The sequence below is a fragment of the Podarcis muralis genome, chromosome 15, assembly GCF_964188315.1.
Source record: "Podarcis muralis chromosome 15, rPodMur119.hap1.1, whole genome shotgun sequence".
Taxonomy (NCBI): Eukaryota; Metazoa; Chordata; class Lepidosauria; order Squamata; family Lacertidae; genus Podarcis; species Podarcis muralis.
In genome coordinates this window covers 16,261,606-16,279,201 of record NC_135669.1, presented here as the reverse complement: position 1 = coordinate 16,279,201, position 17,596 = coordinate 16,261,606, and the positions used below count along the sequence as shown (strand labels likewise).

At 50.7% G+C, this 17,596-nt stretch overlaps 3 protein-coding genes across 4 annotated transcripts in view; 2 read left to right on the top strand and 1 right to left on the bottom strand.

Moving 5' to 3' along the window:
• ATP5MG (ATP synthase membrane subunit g) overlaps positions 1-17,596 on the bottom strand; it is a 73,006-nt gene that overhangs the window by 43,267 nt on the left and 12,143 nt on the right. The window lies entirely within an intron of this gene.
• On the top strand, positions 1,567-9,247 carry MPZL2 (myelin protein zero like 2). Its single transcript, XM_028708103.2, has 6 exons — positions 1,567-1,731; positions 3,907-4,073; positions 4,917-5,127; positions 5,265-5,409; positions 6,790-6,855; positions 7,841-9,247. The coding sequence occupies exons 1-5, from the start codon at positions 1,674-1,676 to the stop codon at positions 6,845-6,847; spliced, it is 639 nt and encodes a 212-aa protein (XP_028563936.2). The 5' UTR covers positions 1,567-1,673; the 3' UTR covers positions 6,848-6,855; positions 7,841-9,247.
• On the top strand, positions 9,384-17,363 carry LOC114585441 (myelin protein zero-like protein 3). Of its 2 annotated transcripts, none has more exons than XM_028708101.2 (6): positions 9,384-9,661; positions 10,894-11,060; positions 12,084-12,294; positions 13,673-13,838; positions 14,603-14,657; positions 16,097-17,363. In XM_028708101.2, the coding sequence occupies exons 1-6, from the start codon at positions 9,610-9,612 to the stop codon at positions 16,121-16,123; spliced, it is 678 nt and encodes a 225-aa protein (XP_028563934.2). In that variant the 5' UTR covers positions 9,384-9,609; the 3' UTR covers positions 16,124-17,363. The 2 variants fall into 2 exon arrangements, with proteins under 2 accessions (XP_028563934.2, XP_028563933.2); XM_028708100.2 differs by having other exon boundaries at positions 9,389-9,661; positions 10,891-11,060.

Below are 17,596 nucleotides of genomic sequence, written 5' to 3'. Positions count from 1 at the left end.
AATTCTTATCCCAGCAGCATTAAGGTTGGAAGGTATTCACTAGGGCTGAGCTGAAATTCCTCAGAAGACATTTTTCTTCTGACTGAGTGCCCAGTATCTATTTTCACACCCTTAGGGGGAAAAAGGAAGCCACTTTTCAGAATGTTCTCCACATATTTCCCCCCATCCCTGTGCCCTGGAACAAGGTTTGATCTGGGGCACATTAAACTAAAAAGTCCCGAATGCTGCAACTTTCACTGCCATCTCTCTCTGAAGAAATTCAGGGAAATGGTAACTCCTCTGAGTAAGAGGAAACATCATAGATGTGTTGAAATTATGGGTGGCATGGAGAAAGTGGTCAGAGATTCCCTCCCCCTCCATCTCATAACATTAGAACTTCAGGACAGAAAAAATAAAGGATTTCTTCATGCAGGGCATAGTTAAACGATGGAATCCTCTCCCACAGCAGGCAGTGATGGCTACCAATCTGGGTAGCTTTAAAAGGTAAAAGGTAAAGGTAAAGGGACCCCTGACCATTAGGTCTGGGGTTGCGGCGCTCATCTCGCTTTATTGGCCGAGGGAGCCGGCATACAGCTTCTGGGTCATGTGGCCAGCGTGACTAAGCCGCTTCTGGTGAACCAGAGCAGCACACGGAAACGCCGTTTACCTTCCCGCCGGAGCGGTACCTATTTATCTACTTGCACTTTGACGTGCTTTCAAACTGCTAGGTTGGCAGGAGCAGGGACCGAGCAACGGGAGCTCACCCCATCGCGGGGATTCGAACCGTCAATCTTCTGATTGGCAAGTCCTAGGCTCTGTGGTTTAACCCACAGCACCAACTGGGTCCCTGGCTTTAAAAGAGGAGTAGATAAATTCATGGAGGATAAAGCTACCAGTGGCTACTAGCCAGGATGGGTAGTTTGTATATCCTCTGCTAAGAGGCATCATGCCTCTGAATACCAGTTGCTGGAAAACACAGGAGAAGAAAGCGCTGCTGCACTCAAGTCCTGCTTGTGGGCTTCCCATAATGGGCATCTGGTTGGCCACTGTGAGAACAGGACGCTGGACTGGATGGGCTGCTGCCTTGATCCCACAGCTGGGCTCTTATGTTCTCCCAGTTCCTCTGACCACAAACAGGGTGGAGAACTTTGCAAAGCCGTTGACACAGAGCACCAGCATTCGCCTCTTGCTTCTGCCATGACTTAACGAGGTGCTCCTGGTCTGATCATCAGGTAGATGCCAAAATGGAGAATGGCAATCTCTTCTCCCCCTCTCTTCGCTGGAGCTAAGCACCCCCTGCTCAGCTATGGAAGAATTGAAGTTAGCAGAAAGAGAGAGCTCCTGAGCATGTGGGGAGGGCCTCCCCTGATGAATCACAATCAGCCCTACACATTGAGGAGTGCTACGTGCAGTCAAGCTACAGCCCCAGTTCCTCCCTGGAAACTACTGCCTGCCCCAGGGAAGTCAGGGTGGAGGCAGCCTCAGCTGTAGCAGCAGCAAGACTGGGAGAGGCTTCCTGGTTTGGCCTGTGGGAGGGAGAGGGGAGGGGAGGAGGAGAAGCAGAGAGCCCTCTTGGCTCCACCTTGTTTAGTCCCGAGCCAGAAGGGCACCTGAGAGGAGTGGCTGTACTCTGCTGCAGCAGTCCGCCTCCTCTCCACCGTCCCAGCGGCTGGCACTGCCTGTGGAGTGTGGACATGGCACCCCGTTCCCAGGGGCTGCCTGGCCCCAGCTGGGTGGGCTTCCTGCTGCTAGGTAAGGACTACAGCCCTGCTCTTTTCTCCCTTTGCTTGTCAATCCCTGCCCTGGGCTCTGCTCTTAGGGGCAAGAGCTCCAAAGCAAGCTGGCAGGCAGGCAGGCCGGCAAGCCAGCCACTTTCTGGGCTGTGTGGACAGTGGGGAGCTCATAGGCACTCTTGGACAAACAGGTTTGAGGTGTCTTCCAGGCACAGAGAAAGACTCCCCTCCACTGTCATTTCCTTGGCCTCCTATGGGAATGACCATGTGAGGGTGCCCAGCAGAGGGCTCAGTGCCCGAAGGGGATGGCCAGTAGTGGTCTCATTCTGTTCAGGCCAGCTGCGCTGCTATTGCCTGCCTGTACCTGCGCAATGTGGCATCAACTCTGCTTTTCTCCAGCTGTCAAACGCCATCTGATTGTGGACGGTTTACCCTGGTGTGATTGAACAGGGGCTGTGGTGAAAATATTGTCCTGAGCTCCTGTTTATTCTGCGTGTATTTTTTCCTCTCTGCCAACCTTCCCCTCCCTCTGGAGGGCTCTGCCAAAAAGAAGGAATGTTTGTGCTCTGCTCCGCTGAGAGATAAAGGGAGGCCAATGCGGGAATGCAGGATCAGTTTCCTCTCCCGCAAGGGCTTGGCTTCTCTGGAGACCCTCCTTCCCTCCCTTGTGAAAACAGACCTTCACACCTTTCCTTAATGCAGCACTTTTAAGAAGAGACACTTGGCAGGTTTTGTTTTTTCACTGTTTCGCTTTCCGCGCCATTCCCCTTTTCCATGCCGGAAACCGAGGCCAGAAGGCAGCCGCGTTTTATGCAAGACCAGCCTGGCAATGCCTGTGTCCTAGCATGCCCAAGCCCAGCGCTCTACCCGTTGCATCACACGGCGACAGAGTTCATTCGCTGTGGACACAGAATCAACTCACGTGTTTTGTAAGCCGGATGTAGGAATCAAACATCTCTATCATAAGGAGTTACTTTACCATGAATCACTTAGAGGAGAAGCAGAGCCAAGGTCCTGGCAGAAGTTTCTTCCTTCTTCTGCAGAGGCAGCTCTTGGCTTTTCCTCCAACCTGACGAGGGTGGTGGTGGCAGCCTAGGGATTTATGGATCAGGTGGTCCAGCTGCTGCCCAAGGGCAGAGAGACCTCTTTGGGGACCTTGCCACCTTCCACCCATGAGTACTGGCTTTGCCCAACTTCTAAAAGACAGCTGCTTTATTTATTTTACTGTTTTATTTTGTGCATCGATACCCTGCCTTTGTTGCATCATGGTCAATGGGAAGGGAGCGGTGATTCCCAGGTGTCCTTTCACCTGTGCCCTAAGCAGATACAGAGTGCCTTAGCATCCAAACAGAGGCTGCAACCTTTGGCATCTGGGTAAGTGCAGAGACCCTTTCCCTGAAGACTGAAATTAAGGAGCTTCTCAGGGTGAGCAGGAGAAAGAGATGGGCAGCTAGCAGCCCAGGGACTAACACAAGCCAGGTTGGGAGATTTTAGGCATGGGAATCCTTTACTCTAGAGCAGCCAGTCTCCAAAGCGACTGCTCAGTTTTATTTACTTAATTTATGAATTGCTTTCCCTATAACATCCCCATGTGACTTAACAATAAAAATAACAACCATGAAGATACAATCTCAACCTAGTACCCATAAAAACGGGGATGAAAATATCCATTTAAAAGGCTTTTTGGAAAAGGAACTTATTCCCTAGGCACCAAAAAGTCAGTGAATATGCTGCCTGTCTGTTATGTAAAGGAGGGGTTTCCAAAGAGTAGGTGCTACACTGGAAGAAGAAACTCATTTTATTTTGGGGTAGCCTTTTCTGCCTGACAGTTGCAGGTAGGAGAGACCAAAGTCCCCCCCCCCCCATGCTTATAGTGTGTAGCAGGAGCCCATCTTCTTCAGGAGCTGAAGCCAGGCAGGGCACTGAGTCCAGCCATCATGCCATCTTTCAGGGCAGTTGAGAAGCCCTCCCCTTCCAGCCAGGCCCAAACCCACCAAAAGGGCAAAGTGCCACCCCAGGCTGCCTGAAAGTCATCCCAAAGAAGGTTTAGCCAGGGGATCACCAACCCTCTCTCTTGGCTCTGGGGGATTATTGGTGCTAAACTGGAATGCTGACACTCTCGTGTGTGTATGTGTGTGCGCGCGCGTGCCTCCCCCCTGTAGGAGCTCATTTTCTATGCTTCTTTCCCCTCCAGTGCTCTGGCCTGTGTCAGCTGTGGACATTTATACCCCTAAGTCCCTGGAGGTCCTAAACGGGACAGAAGTGCGCTTGAAATGCACCTTCCGCAGCTATTCTGCAGTCGGGTCAAAGTTGACAGTGTCCTGGCACTTCCAGCCTGAGGAACCCGGGAGATCTGAGTTTGTAAGTTCATCTCTGCAGCCTTTTTGTGGAAGGTGACCTGGGCTCTTCCCCAGGGTTGTGGCCCCAGTTTAGTGCTTGGCCTCTAGAGGATCCTGAGCAGCTGTGAAGTTGGGAGTTTTGCAGCCCGGTTTCTGCAATCCTTTCACCACCTGCCTATACCCATGTCCAATATGTTCTGAATAAGCACCCTGCACCCTCGTGGAGCAAAGGGGAGTGGGTGTCATCTTGTACCATAACTATGAGGCTCCAGAGACCAATCATGCCCAATAAAGCGGGACTTGTAAGTGGCTCTTGCTGATCAAATGTTTACAGATCCTGAAAACAGCTTGTATTATAATGTCTCTGCTCTGAATAGCTGCAGCTGACATCCATGCAACAAAAACCAGTCCCTGATGGGAAGATGGTTCAGATTCCTCTTTGGAGATTGGCTTAATCAAGAGCAGTTCACCACTGTTGGGCAGGGCTGGTCCAAGGCAATTTTGCTGCCTAAGGCAGAGAGCTAAAAAGGTGTTCACCCTCCCTAGCTAGGACCCGCACTTTGAAAAGTCTTGCTGTCCCACTCAGACACAAATCCTTTCCTACTCTTGGTGCTGCCTGAAGGAAGTTGCTTCACCCTGCTGCACGGCTGGGCCAGGCCTGACTAGTCAATCTCACCCATTCCCAGGGAGTATATTCATTTGGAGCTCACCCTCCTGCTCCTCCTCCAGGCCATTTTCAGTTTCAAAATCTCCTGCAGAAGTGGGAGGTCCTATCCACAGAGGACCGAGGTCACTGAAAAGTGGCTGTCATTTAATACCAGCAGTGGCAGGCATGATAGCTGGGCTTCTCCTTGCAACTTCCTAGGTTTTCTACTACAGTGAGGAGCCTTTTCCGCCGACATCAGGCCGCTTCAAAGGCAGAGTCACATGGGATGGCAACATCCACAAGAACGACGGCTCCATTATCCTTTGGGACACCAAGCCCAGTGACAACGGGACCTTCCAGTGCCATGTGAGGAACCCGCCTGATGTGGACGGTCCGACTGGCGAGATCCAGCTACGAGTGGTGACGAAAGGTTTGTGACTTCGGGGGGAAGGTGCAGGTGGGTTTGCTGGGGGGGGGGAGAGGGTCTGCTCAGTCGCCAGTGCTGCTGGGGTACAGGGGCCACTATATCCCTCTTGCACACCCAACATGCCTTTCATCCCTGCACAGTGACTTTCTCAGAGATCCACATCCTAGCGTTCATCATTGGCGCTGTTTGTTTTCTGATGATTGTCATCGTCGTCGTGGTTGTCATCTGCCGCTACCGGAAGAGAAGGCATGGAGATACGGAGTCAGAGGTGGAGGAGACAGAACTGTAAGTGTGTGTGTGTGTGTGTGTGTGTGTGTGTGTTTGTGTGTGTGTGAGGAAGCTGGCTAGAGGCAATTTGCCTGGCCTTGTGGGAACCACAACTGGTCTCTTGGCCGTCACAGAAAATGGACACCAACTGTTCACTAATACAGGTAAATCACTCTCTTCAAAAAAAGATGAAGACAATGACCACACAGCCTTGAGAGACAGAGCAAGGGATGGTTTGGGGCTGGGATCAGTATGTAATGGCTGCAACAAGGAACCAGGAGTGCCAGAATTCACTTGCCTGGATCCCATGAAGCTTTAATGGGTCACAGGCGAGTGCCAATGGGCCGGGTTGTTGACAGGCTCTGGTGAACCAGAGAAGTTAAAATGAAAAAGGCCGAGTCTCTACACATGTGGCAGAATGACGTGGGCCTGAGGTGGGAACCATGGAAGCATCCAACTGATATTTATCACTTCTAAACAGACTGCATTTTTAAAATCCTCCTAAACATCTTAGGATCCAAACTCCTGATGGGGGATTGGTCTGCCTGTGTCTTGAGGTCTTCAGCCAAAACCTTCACTCAGGTGTCTCCTTTATCTGGTACTCAACAATGAAAGTGGTGGCTTCCCAGCTGGGGAACATACTCCCAAGATAGGTTCGCCTAGTGCCAACAGTGAACGCTTTTCAGCCCCAGGCAAAAGTGTTTGATGTAAATTAGTTTTATGAACTGTGTTTATTGCTTTGTGGTTGAAATTGATTGCATACCACCCAAGTCCCAAAAGGATGAAAAGCTGTATAAATATGTTTTGTAACAGATAAATAAAACCTCCTTTCCAATGGAAGTTTAGCCCACTTGGGGAGAAAAGTTCTACTCCACTCTACTAACAGCTGTGCTAGTTTCCCATCGCAAGCAGTTTTCATTGTAGGGCCATTCAAAGTTGGGACCCACACCCTGCAGCTTACAGTTTTCAGTTTGGTGCAGACCATTCTGCTATCTCGTTCTTCTGCTACGTACACAAGGTGAAGGAAATTCATTGCAAAACATTTTGATGGCTTTGTGTCGAAGTGGAGGAAAAGTTGGGCCAGAAACTGAACTGCGTTGCTCCACAGCTGCCTGCAAGTGGGGCACATTTGCTGTGTTACTAGCACAGACTTGTGACCTACACAGTGAGCGCTGCACCGAGTGGATCAGGACAGTGACTTTGGCAGGACCCAGGACAGCTGAGCTTCACTAGCTTCTAGGTTGGGGTTGGACCTCCTGCTGCTGCTCACTGCGTCCCAAATCCAGGAGGGACTCCTGCCTTTCATTTTACACAACAGCCTCTTTTTTCCTCCCTGACCCCGAGGCCAGAGAACTTGGCTGGCTTCCTAACTACTGTCTTTGTTGCATTTGATAACAGGCCAGAGAAGGAGAATTTGAAAGAGACGGAGAAGCACCTGCTGGAAGAGGGAGCCTAATGTGCCCGGTAGGTACCTTTGGCCTTGCCCCTTTCTCCAGAAGGCATTTCTGTCACCAGGTGGGTGGTAGAGTCCAAGGTGGGTCAGCGGAAGCCCAGAGGAAGGCATCTCCATCTAGCCGTTCCAAATGTTTGGGGAAAAGGCCACAGCTCAATAGCAGAGCACCTGTTTTGCAAGCAGAAGGTCCCACTTCAATCCCTAGCACTATTTCCTGGTGGGACTCGAAAAAGACCCCTTGTCTGAACACCTGGAGAGCTGCAACTAGCCAGTATTGACATAGATGGGCCCAATGCTCTGACTCTCTATAAGGCAGCTTCCTATGTTCCCCTCTCCCTGCAAGAAAGATCACTTATAGGAGCTTTCAAATAAGATCTAGTGCTTGAGTTTGGCTTTTTCCTTCTTTCTCCACTCCCCTTTTCCTTTAGTGTTGTGCCATTTTTATTCTAAACCTGAGGGTAGGGACTATTTTATTACTGATTATTGAAAACAATTCTGGTAACATTTATTTTTGGGCTGAATGGCAAGATCTAAATACAGTGGTACCTCGGGTTAAGTACTTAATTTGTTCTGGAGGTCCGTTCTTAACCTGAAACTGTTCTTAACCTGAAGCACCACTTTAGCTAATGGGGCCTCCTGCTGCTGCCGCGCCGCCGGAGCACGATTTCTGTTCTCACCCTGAAGCAAAGTTCTTAACCCAAGGTACTATTTCTGGGTTAGCGGAGTCTGTAACCTGAAGCATCAGTAACCTGAAGCGTATGTAACCCGAGGTACCACTGTACTTTAAATGAATAAAATAAAATTGAAGGGAGCTGAGAACATTGTCACATACCTTGCAGCTAGAGGAATTGAAACCTTTTTATGCAACTTGTTGGCACACTCCTGCAGTGTTGCCCTTGCTGGCCTAGGTTGAACCCACCACCCTTTCCAGTATTGCCCTCAGGCTCAGGGGCGAAGCCTAAGAGTAACCTGTCTACCTGTCTGTTCTTCTCACAGGTCTACTGCCCACCCCCATAGGAGCTGGAGGCTGGTTCTTCAGAGTTCTGGATCAGAGGTGGCGGATGCCACAAGACAGCTGTCCCTGATTCCCTTGCCTTAGAGAAGTGCATCATCACTGCTGTTATCTTCAAAGGCCCTCTGAGGCTGCAGCTCTTGGTGGAAAGACTTTAAGGCTTGGCCTATAGCAGAGTCTGGCAGTTCCTAGTGATGCTATAGTGTGTGTGGGGGTCATGGGGGGGTCCCCAGCCCTGGCCTGGTGCATATCTGTGAGGAATTATTCCAAGCAAACTACTGAAAGGGGGACCCTCCATGTACAACTTTCAGAAAAGGCAAAGACTCCAACGCACAGCCTCTTTCTCAACTAGGACTATGGCACTCTTGCACAAATACAGTCCAACTTTCTAAGTTTCTGGGGAGCTCAGCCTGGCTAGACTCCTGAGGCTTAAAGGATAATAATAAAAAATTATTATTTGTACCCATAGGAGCCCTCCCTACCCCTACACAGCTAAATTTGCTGTTAAATGGAGAATAGAAAGATAGAGTTGAAAAGGACCATCAGTGCAACCCCTTGCAATGCAGGAATCTTTTTGACCAAGGTGGGGCTCAAACCCACAACCCTGAGATTCTCCTGCTCTGCCAGCTGAGGTGTTGCTCAGAGTCACAGTCCACAGTGCTCCAATCATCCTATAACCAGCAGTTCAGTATCCACAGTAGCTCCAATATCTGTAGGGTTGGTGAACATTTTGAGCCTAGGGAGAAAGAAGCTGACGATGGGTGGGGCGTCTGGGTTTCTGTTTCTTCACAGTGAGCCATCACCATTCCTTTCCCTGCGCACACTGCTCCCCATGTGCAAGACAGGATTCTCTTCCTCCTCCTCCTCCTGGATTTCTTCAGCCGCTGTGGTATCTGGAGATGCAAACGGACTTGTCCAAACGCTGCGACAAACCCCTCCTCCCGCAGAACTTGCACCCAGCGCCATTTGCAATTCAACAGCTTTCAGGACTGGAGGCTTTTCAGGAAGCATCAGCCAGCCTTTCTCTGCGCTGTATATTTATTGCTCAGAAACTGCCTTTCAGCGCTCCAAACCAGGCCAGTTCAGCCTCTGCTTGCCCCACTATTTGGGGAGGGGGCGAGCGAGGTCACATCTGTAGAGCCCCTTCCTCCTCTGCTAGAGGACCTGCCCTTCCCCCGCCAGCCAGCAGGGGGTCGTCCTGGGCCCCCGAGTCAACTGCCAAGCGGGCCCGGTCTGCTTCTGGATATGGAAAGGGGTCGGGGGAGGGGGCACCTTGGGGGCGCCGGTTTGTCCTTTGCCCTGAAGTTTAGTTGTCCGTAAGAGTCTGGTTACGCAATTGTATGTAAATAAGTTGTATTTCACAATAAAAACCGTAGACCTTTGGAAGTCAAGCGAACTTTCAGCCTGTTTTTTCCCCGGGCTTCTCGTGGGGAAGCCGGCCAGCCGGGAGGCCCCTCTTCCCGCGGCGAGGTATCGGGAGAGGGAGGCAACGCGGGCCGGCAGCGCCCTAGAGAGAGAGGTGGCCTGGCGAGGGCGGCAGTATCACTGCTCCGTATCCCGCTTGTGGAACCGGTGACGCCGCAGAGCGCTTGGATGACTCAGTCGCGACTGGCGTCTTTTCGGCGCCTCTGAGCACGTGCAGAGTGCCGGCTGCTGGGCAGGGAGTGTCTCTGGGCGGCCATTTTGAGCCTCTCCCCTCCCTTTCCGGCCTCACCTGGGCGGACAGGTGTCGTCCGAGGAAGTGGCGAGGAAAATGGGGCTCTCGCGGAAGAAGCCTGGCGGTGGGGTCCTCCTGCTTCTGTGGGGTGAGTGAGGGGCGGAGGCGGGAGCGGGGCCCTTCCCTTCCCTAGCGCTGTGCTGGATCTCGGGCTTGGCTCTGGTCCTGTGGCCGAGAACAGCCGCCCGGGCCTGGTGCCAAACAGCGAGGAGCGCAGCCCGGTCTCCTCCGGAGCAAGTCGACTCGGGGTCCAGCTGGCTGGCTGCCTGCCTGTCGGCGGTACGGAGTCAAGAGAGACATTGGGGTGCGGCGAGGGCTCCCTTCGTGGATTCCAACCGGGAGCGAATCGGGGCCAGAAGCCTCGTGCCCCTTTGCCTGCTGCCCGGGGAAGAGGTGCACGGCCAGCCCGGCTAAAGGAATTTTCTACCCGGAGACGCGACTCCGCCAAGTGGCGGAGTGAGGCGACGGGGCTCGGCCCTCCCGACTCCTGTAGGGATGGTGGACCACGAGACTGAGCTACCTTGCGGGGTTGTTGTCAAGAGAGCAGCTGCCCAGACCCTCGAAGTGCGCTGAACGGGGGAAAGCCAAACAAATGCCCAGAAGTCGTTGTCGTAGGCTGAAAGTATCACTGATGGGTTGTACCGAGTGCTTTTCTTACTCCGAGTAGACCCACTGAAACGAGTGACCCACTGAATAAAATTAGATCTGCAGCGTTGGATACAGTGAAAAATAAAAATCTGTCCCAACAAGAAAGAAAATGGGAATTTCCCTCTGAGGTGGAAGCACTGAGACTGGCACTTCTAATGGAACCCACCCCAATCCTCCCCACCCCAGACTAAATGTTTAGGTCCCTGCCTCTGGGGCTGGTGTTAGACATTGTGCTGCCATAGGCAAAGAATAACCTCCACTTCCAGAGCACTGCAGCCTATCTTGGGGGGTGGGGAGACCATGGGGGGCACAGCACCATCCTTCCAAGACATTGCTACTGCTCCCCCTTGTCATCCGCTCAAGGCAGTTTCTTCCTTTTGTCTAATGATGGGGCCCCTTCTCGCCACCTGCTGGTAGTTGCTATGTCTGGAGGCTGCAGAGCACCAGAAGGTGCTGTTTTTGGGAGTCCTTTGTGGCTGGTTCTGTTGAGTTCCTGATCTCTGCCTGGCCAAGGGAAAAAACGGTGGGCGGTTCCTTTGCTGAGCTAAGCACTTCCTGCAGAGTGGGTCTGGCAGAAGAGGGAGCAGCAGGAACTCTTCCTGTCAACACCTCTGCGCTCTTGCTCAGGTCTCAGGTGACTAACCCATCTCTCGGGGTTATATTTTGCAGCAGCCCTTGCCAGAGTCCACTCCCTGGAGATCCAGGCTGACTCAGACGTCCAGGCCTTTGTGGGTGAGGCTGTGATCTTGAAGTGCTGGTTCAAGTCCTCCTTCCCAGTCACAGAGAAGCTCACCATCGATTGGACATACCGACCTCTTGCAGGGGGCAGTTTGGAGCCGGTGAGTGGTGCTTTCACTGTCTGCCCGCTGGCTCTTGGCAGAGTGGCACACCTGCTTGCCACTTCTGCTGTGGTGGATGCCACTGGTGCACAAGGTGTATATGGTGGCATGTGTGCAGCAGAGTCTTTATCCTGCTGCTCTGGGGGTGCCAGTTGAATGGCTTTCAGTATCCCTGAGATCATCATCCTTCCTGCAGAAGCATGAGCCTACCTTGCTGGAATGTTGCTGCAGTGAGATTGGCTCATGAAAGGCCTTGAGCCATTGGCTCTTGGCTGTCATGGGACATGATGCTCACCATCTCTATATTTTTTTAAAAATAATAATTTTTATTTGATTTTACAAGTGCAGAATTATAACAATACAAAATACATATCCATATTTAGAGACTTCTCCGAATCTCTGGACTTCCCACCTTCCCCTCCATGGGTCCAACTGTCAAGCTTTTCGACTGCATGTTGTTGCATAATTGAGGGAACCAGGCAGTTACAGGGAACCAGGCAGAGGGCCTTCTCGGTAGTGGCACCCGTCCCGTAAAACGCCCTCCCACCAGATGTCAAAGAGAAGAACAACTACCAGACTTATAGAAGACATATGAAGGCAGCCCTCTTTAGGGAAGCTTTTAATGTTTAACAGACTACTGTATTTTAATATTTTGTTGGAATCCACCCAGATGGACGGGGCATAAATAATGAATTAATTTTAATTTTAATTTTTATTAATTTATTATATTTTATATCATTCCATATTGTCCATAGTATCTGCTACATTACAAGTGTTATTGCAATCCTGATAATGTTTTCATCTGCTTACAGTGGTCTCCCAGACAAATTATATTTCCCCCCCATTCTTTATTAAAGTTTTGGTCTTTGTGGTTCCTGAGCTTTCCAGTCAGTTTTGCCATTTCGGCACAGCCCAACAGCTTAGCTTGCCATTCTTCTCTGGTAGGGACTTTGTCTTTTTTCCATCTCTGGGCTAGTAGCATCCGTGCGGCTGTCAGTGCTCACCATCTCTTAACTCCTCTAGATCTTCCACTACCAGTCAGATGCCTATCCAGCTAAGAAGGGCACCTTCCGTGATCGGGTATCCTGGGTTGGAAATGTGGCCAAGCGGGATGCTTCCATTAGGATCAACAACCCAACGATGGACGACAATGGGACGTTCACCTGCGCTGTGAAAAATCCCCCTGATGTGCAGCATAACATCCCCCAGACTATGCTGACTGTCACTCAGAGAGGTAAAGCAATGTTTCTAGTCCCTGTGGCCATGGTGGTTCTGCCTCCCCGCCTCTCCCAAGCCTTTCCTGTCAAGAGCATTAAAACCCTGTTGCTGTTTCCTGAAAATCCCAGCCTCTTAGTGCCATCTCCCCTCTGCCATCCTCCACCAGTTGCATTTTCTAGCATGCACTATTTCAGGAGAATGGGAAGACAGGCCCTCATTCTACCCTGGGGGCTGCTAGGGTTGAGCGTCAGATCTGCTCACTTCCTGTCTTAGTCCCCAGAGGCTGGTGAGTACAAAGTGAAAAGAGAATGGGTGGGGCTCACTCACTGTATCTGTGTGAGCCTGCAAGTAGGACCTGTTTTTTTGCCATGGAGAGAGGCAAGTTCTTTGGGGTGTCTCTTCCCTTTCCCCCTTTTGGAGATTGCAAAAGCCTGCCAGGCCTACAGAACCAAAAGTTTATTTTGAGTCGTTCTTATTTTAATGTAGAACCATGGCTAAGGACATAGACAGCCACCTCACTTTTATTTGGACTGGTGTCAAGTGCCCATTGCTGAAGAAGAATGGCCTGATGTGACCAAGAAACAAATAACTCAAAACAAAAGCAACATGCCTAAAACAAAGAACTTTAATGACGTATAGAAGTTCAGAGTCTGTGTTTCTCTTGATTCTTTCTCAGTTCTACAATTGGTATTTGCAATTAGTTCATGCTAATTACAGTGGACCCTTGGATTACGTTACCTTCAGGTAACATAACTTTTGGGTTGCGAACGTGGCAAACCTGAAAGTTTCACCGCGCATGCGCAGAAGTGCTCTGTACGCCTTGCGTGTGCGCAGAAGCAGCGTCTCTGCTTATGAAATTTTTGGGATGCGCACAGACCCCTGGAATGAATTAAATTCATATCCAGAGGGTCCACTGTATAAAACATTCATAAGTTTATTCAGTTTATATTGTATTCCTGCTTTAATTTTCATCATAAGCAATTTGCTTTATTTTCTGTAAGTTACTTTCTTTTCCTTAAATTCCTTAATACTATTAAGCTTTAATAAGCTGATGGATTTGTTCCAGTCACAAAAATGAGTCTGCTGCGGAAATCCCTAGTTAAGCTTTCATGTTTCACCATGTTTCTGCTGAAAAATTCAAACCCTGATGGGAAGACTCAGTTAGCATTTGTGCATTGGCCAGGGATTAGCATGGTATGTGCTTACCTCCCATCTTCTGTTCTGGGGACTGGCTGTGACGCCTCCTTAATCCAGCGTTTTGCCTTCTTTTCTCACGTGGGTTGGAAACTCAGTTGTGGTTTGATCTTGGGTGTTCCCCTTGGAGCCTCTGTTCCCCAGAGGCCCAGCCTGCCCTTCTGGTGTGCCTGTGGCCTGATTCCTGCCTCTTTCTCCAGGGGCCTCCTTCCAGCTGACGTCAGCTGGGCTTCTCTCCATCCTGGTCTTCCTCCCCTCTGCCATTGTGGTGGCCTTGCTCCTGGTTCGAATGGGCAAGAAGCTCGGGGTGCTGAAGAGCAAGAAGAAGTGCAGCTACAAGAAGTCCTCCATCGAAGTCTCTGAAGAGTGAGCACTTTGTGTTCTATGCTTAACCAGGGAGAACCAGGATGTAGCGTTTGGGATGGGGATGGCTGCCCTGAGGGTTCTTGTTGGGCTCCCAGGGCTTATACTCAAGGTCACTTAATGGAGATTAATGACACCACCCCATACAACCCTCACCATGCCCATGATCTCAGACCAAGGGGAATATAATGAGCAGAATATGTGGTTATTGTGGAGCAGCTGATTCAGACTGTGAACTCTCCATAGGGCATCAGCAGGCGTTTTGATGATTGACACTCCACTGCACCTGTTGCCTCAAAGGCATGTCCCACCTACTGCCAGCTCCTGCATAAATATTGGGAGCCTGGTGGTCTGCGGCTGTTGATCCACCTGAGAAGCAGGTAGTGGTGGACTCACCTTCATTGGAGGTTTTTAAACAGAGGTTGGGTGGCCTCCTGTCAGGGATTCTTTAACTGTGATTCCTGCATTGCAGAGGGTTGAACTAGATGGCTTTGGAGGTCCCTTCCAACTCCACAATTCTGTGAACAGCAACCCCATGGAAGCTTTGTGGCAGATGCAGGGGGCAGGGTAGGGCGAGTCTGGTCAAGCCTCACCAGTGAGGAGCTGCTTGTCAGGATAACTGGGTTTCTTTTGGAGGGGATGGGCAGAGGTAGAGCAAGCTGGCTGGCACAGGTGTGCAACTGACTGCCCTGGGGGTTTTGAGGGGGGTGGGTGCCAGGCAGGCAAAGGAGACACATGCTGGACTCACCTCTGTGCTCTTCCTGTAGACCTGAGCGACCTAAGTGCAAGGAGAGGCTGGCCACCTGGTGTCTGCGATGTCTGGTAAGCAATAGTCCCATTCTTGCACACAGCCAGTTTGACGCTGGCAAGATAGCAGGGAGGGCAAAGCATCTTGGGCCTGCCATCAAATTCCCATTCATGCCTGAGCCAATTCAGAGGCCAAGATTGAAGTCTTCTGCCTTTGCCGCTGTAGGTGTCAGAAGGGTGGAGCCGTTTGTGAACAGGGCTGGCCTGGGGGAGTGGGTTGGGGGGCATAGGAACAAACCCACTCTCAGATACCACCCATTGTTTCCATTTGCCCTTCAGTCATGAGAGGTAGGGTGGAGGCATGCTAGTCATCTGGCCCTGGAGAACCTCTCTTTCCCTCCTGCCATTGCTAGCAGGTGTACCATTTTGGGCAGGGGCTGCAAGGGGGATAGGAGAGCCAGGTGAGCACCATTTCCTGTTGCAGCTGGCGTCCAGGGTGGGGGTATACTACAGCTTCATCTGAAGTACTCTCCCACCCTTTCATAGGGCTGGTCGTTAGGCTTGAGTGAAGCAGCTGCCTGAGGCAAATGATTTAGGGCAGGGCTTCCCAAACTTGGTTCTCCAGCTGCTTTTGGACTACATTTTGTATCATCCCTGACCACTGGGATGATGGGAGTTGTAGTCTAAAAACAGCTGGAGACCCAGGGTTGGGAAACCCTGGTTTAGGGTCTTGTGAAAGGGTAACAAATGGCCAGCGATTTAATCCATTATTATATTTTTAGTCCCAGAGAGAGGCCCTTTCAGGTTTTTCTCATTCAGGTGCCAAAATGACTTGCTCTATGTACCTTGACCTGGGGGAGGAGACATTTACTGTTCCACCACAGGTAGCAAAATGTCTTTTTGGGCCAGCCCTGTTTGCCAATGAAGCAAAGACCAAGCATTGGATGGGTGGGAGAGTTGTCTGTCCCTTTTGTTTCTGAACATGGATGTTTGTGTGGTTGGCACGTGGACATTTTACTATGTGATAATGTTGTGAAGTCCACAATTGCACATGCAAACTGTAGGTTCTTGGGCCTGAGCTGCTGGTGAATTTAGAGTCTCTGTGCTGGTGTTCAGCCAGAGTATACAAGGAGGTTGTCAGCAAGAGTACAAAATAAGACTGAGTTGAAGGATTCTGTTGGTTACGCAAGGAAGTGGCATTGCAAGTGTGTGCCCTGGTCCATGAATCTAGTATTGTGTCTCAGTCCATTTCCCATAGTGGTCTCATCCTCATATGGAGGTTTCTGAAGAAGACCAGGGTGTACACTCTGGCCTGCTGGGCCTGTGTGAGAGAGAAGAGAGGGGCAGAATCTAACTGAGCTTCCTTGCAGACATTTCCAGATCTGGGTTCAGTGAGTTGCTTAGCACAAAATCCTCCAACTCATTTCCCCAGCAGTAAATTTCTACCAGGTGAGGCATTTGGAGGGGTCTTGTTGGCTCTGTTGCTTGACCTTTTCTTCTTGCATTCTGTTCAGGATTCAGATGATGAGGATCCCTACTGACTTGAGGACAAAGGTATTTTTTCTGAATGTCATCTGAAGGCCAGCAGGATACATCCCAGTGATTCTTCAATGAATGGAACTTTGGCGCTGGACTTCATGGTGTCAGGGGGGCTCTGATGGTGTGTGTGGGATCAGGTTCTACCTCATGTTGCGGATCATCAAGATGTTACAGCTTCTCATTGGTTGGTGTGGCTCTTGCCCTGTTTCTCTGGATGGAGAATGCAGCCTGTGGGGATTACAGCTGTCTGTTTGGACTGTTGGGTTCTGGGTAAGATGACCTGTGCTGATTGACACTCTTGAGCTGCTGCTTCTCCACACACTGCGTTGAACTCAGCCACCCTTTAGCACTTGACTCATGAAGGTATTACTTGGTGGTCCTCCTCCTTGCCATATTTTTGCACAAACCTCCTGTCTATTTCCAACTCCCACAACAGCAGCAACAGCAAGAACAAAATGCTTGGAAATGGTGTGGGCACCTTGTGTCTGGTGGCCAGTTACCACTGACGTAGAGAAAGGGCTGGGCTATGTCTGAAGCAGGCAGATGTTAGCGCCTGCAGTGGCTTGGAGAGAGTTGGGCAGGTATTCCATGGCTCAAGGTACCAGAGAGGTTCACTGTGCTTTTCTTTCCAGGGAGAGAGAAGGGCCACTGTGTGATCTTCTCCTTTGGCTGCTGCCCTTGGCTGCTGGTTCAAAGCCAAGCTGGCCGTAGGTAGTGGAGCCAGAGCAGGTAATGGTGGGGGGACTGGGCTTCCTTGTAATGAAAGCCAAGTGTGGCGGCTGGTCTTGTGCCTGGGGCTGGTATTACGTTCCTAGGTTCAAGCAACTTGGAGCTAAAATGTAAGAAGAGCCTTCATTTGGAGATCCATGCACACCTCAGGATGTCTCCCAAAGGTATGGGCATTTGGGAGGCCCTGGGACAAGACTCTAGAGCAGTGGTTCCCAATTAGCTAAGTACCGTGGACCCGCTGGGTGGGTTACACTGCCTCACTGGGGTCTGTGGGCCACCGGTTGGGAGCCCCTGCTCTAGAGGACTGTTCCGCGTTTACTTACAGAAGAATTTCCTCTTTGTCAGCCTGACTTTCCTCTCCAGAATTGCTGCTTGTGTCTGTGCAGATGCCAATATGTGCATTGTCTCCTCCTCTTTCACAGACATTTATTCCTCAGTGGGGCCTTTCTATGGATAGGGGCTGGGGGAGGAGGATTCCCATCTCTCCTGTAGCCAATAAATATCTTTTACCAACCCTGTCTAATGGTCTTTTTTGTTCTGGCCAGCAGGCAAGCTGTTGAAAGAAAAGGGCTTTGCCCAAAGTGGACAGGGCCAAAGCTAGCATGCATGCATGCATGCATGCATGCATGCATCAATCAATCAATCAATCAATCAATCAATCAATCACACAGTAATGTCTATGCTGATTGGCAGCTGCTAAATTTTCTCCCTGGTGCTGCAAGGAGTTGAACTTGAGAGTATGCCTC

Coding starts and splice junctions, on each gene's coding strand:
- MPZL2 (XM_028708103.2), top strand. CDS start 1,674: ATGGCACCCCGTTCCCAGGGGCTGCCTGGCCCCAGCTGGGTGGGCTTC. Junction 1,732..3,906: donor GGTGGGCTTCCTGCTGCTAG/GTAAGGACTACA, acceptor TTTCCCCTCCAG/TGCTCTGGCCTGTGTCAGCT. Junction 5,128..5,264: donor GCTACGAGTGGTGACGAAAG/GTTTGTGACTTC, acceptor ATCCCTGCACAG/TGACTTTCTCAGAGATCCAC.
- LOC114585441 (XM_028708100.2), top strand. CDS start 9,610: ATGGGGCTCTCGCGGAAGAAGCCTGGCGGTGGGGTCCTCCTGCTTCTG. Junction 9,662..10,890: donor GGTCCTCCTGCTTCTGTGGG/GTGAGTGAGGGG, acceptor TATATTTTGCAG/CAGCCCTTGCCAGAGTCCAC. Junction 14,658..16,096: donor CCTGGTGTCTGCGATGTCTG/GTAAGCAATAGT, acceptor CATTCTGTTCAG/GATTCAGATGATGAGGATCC.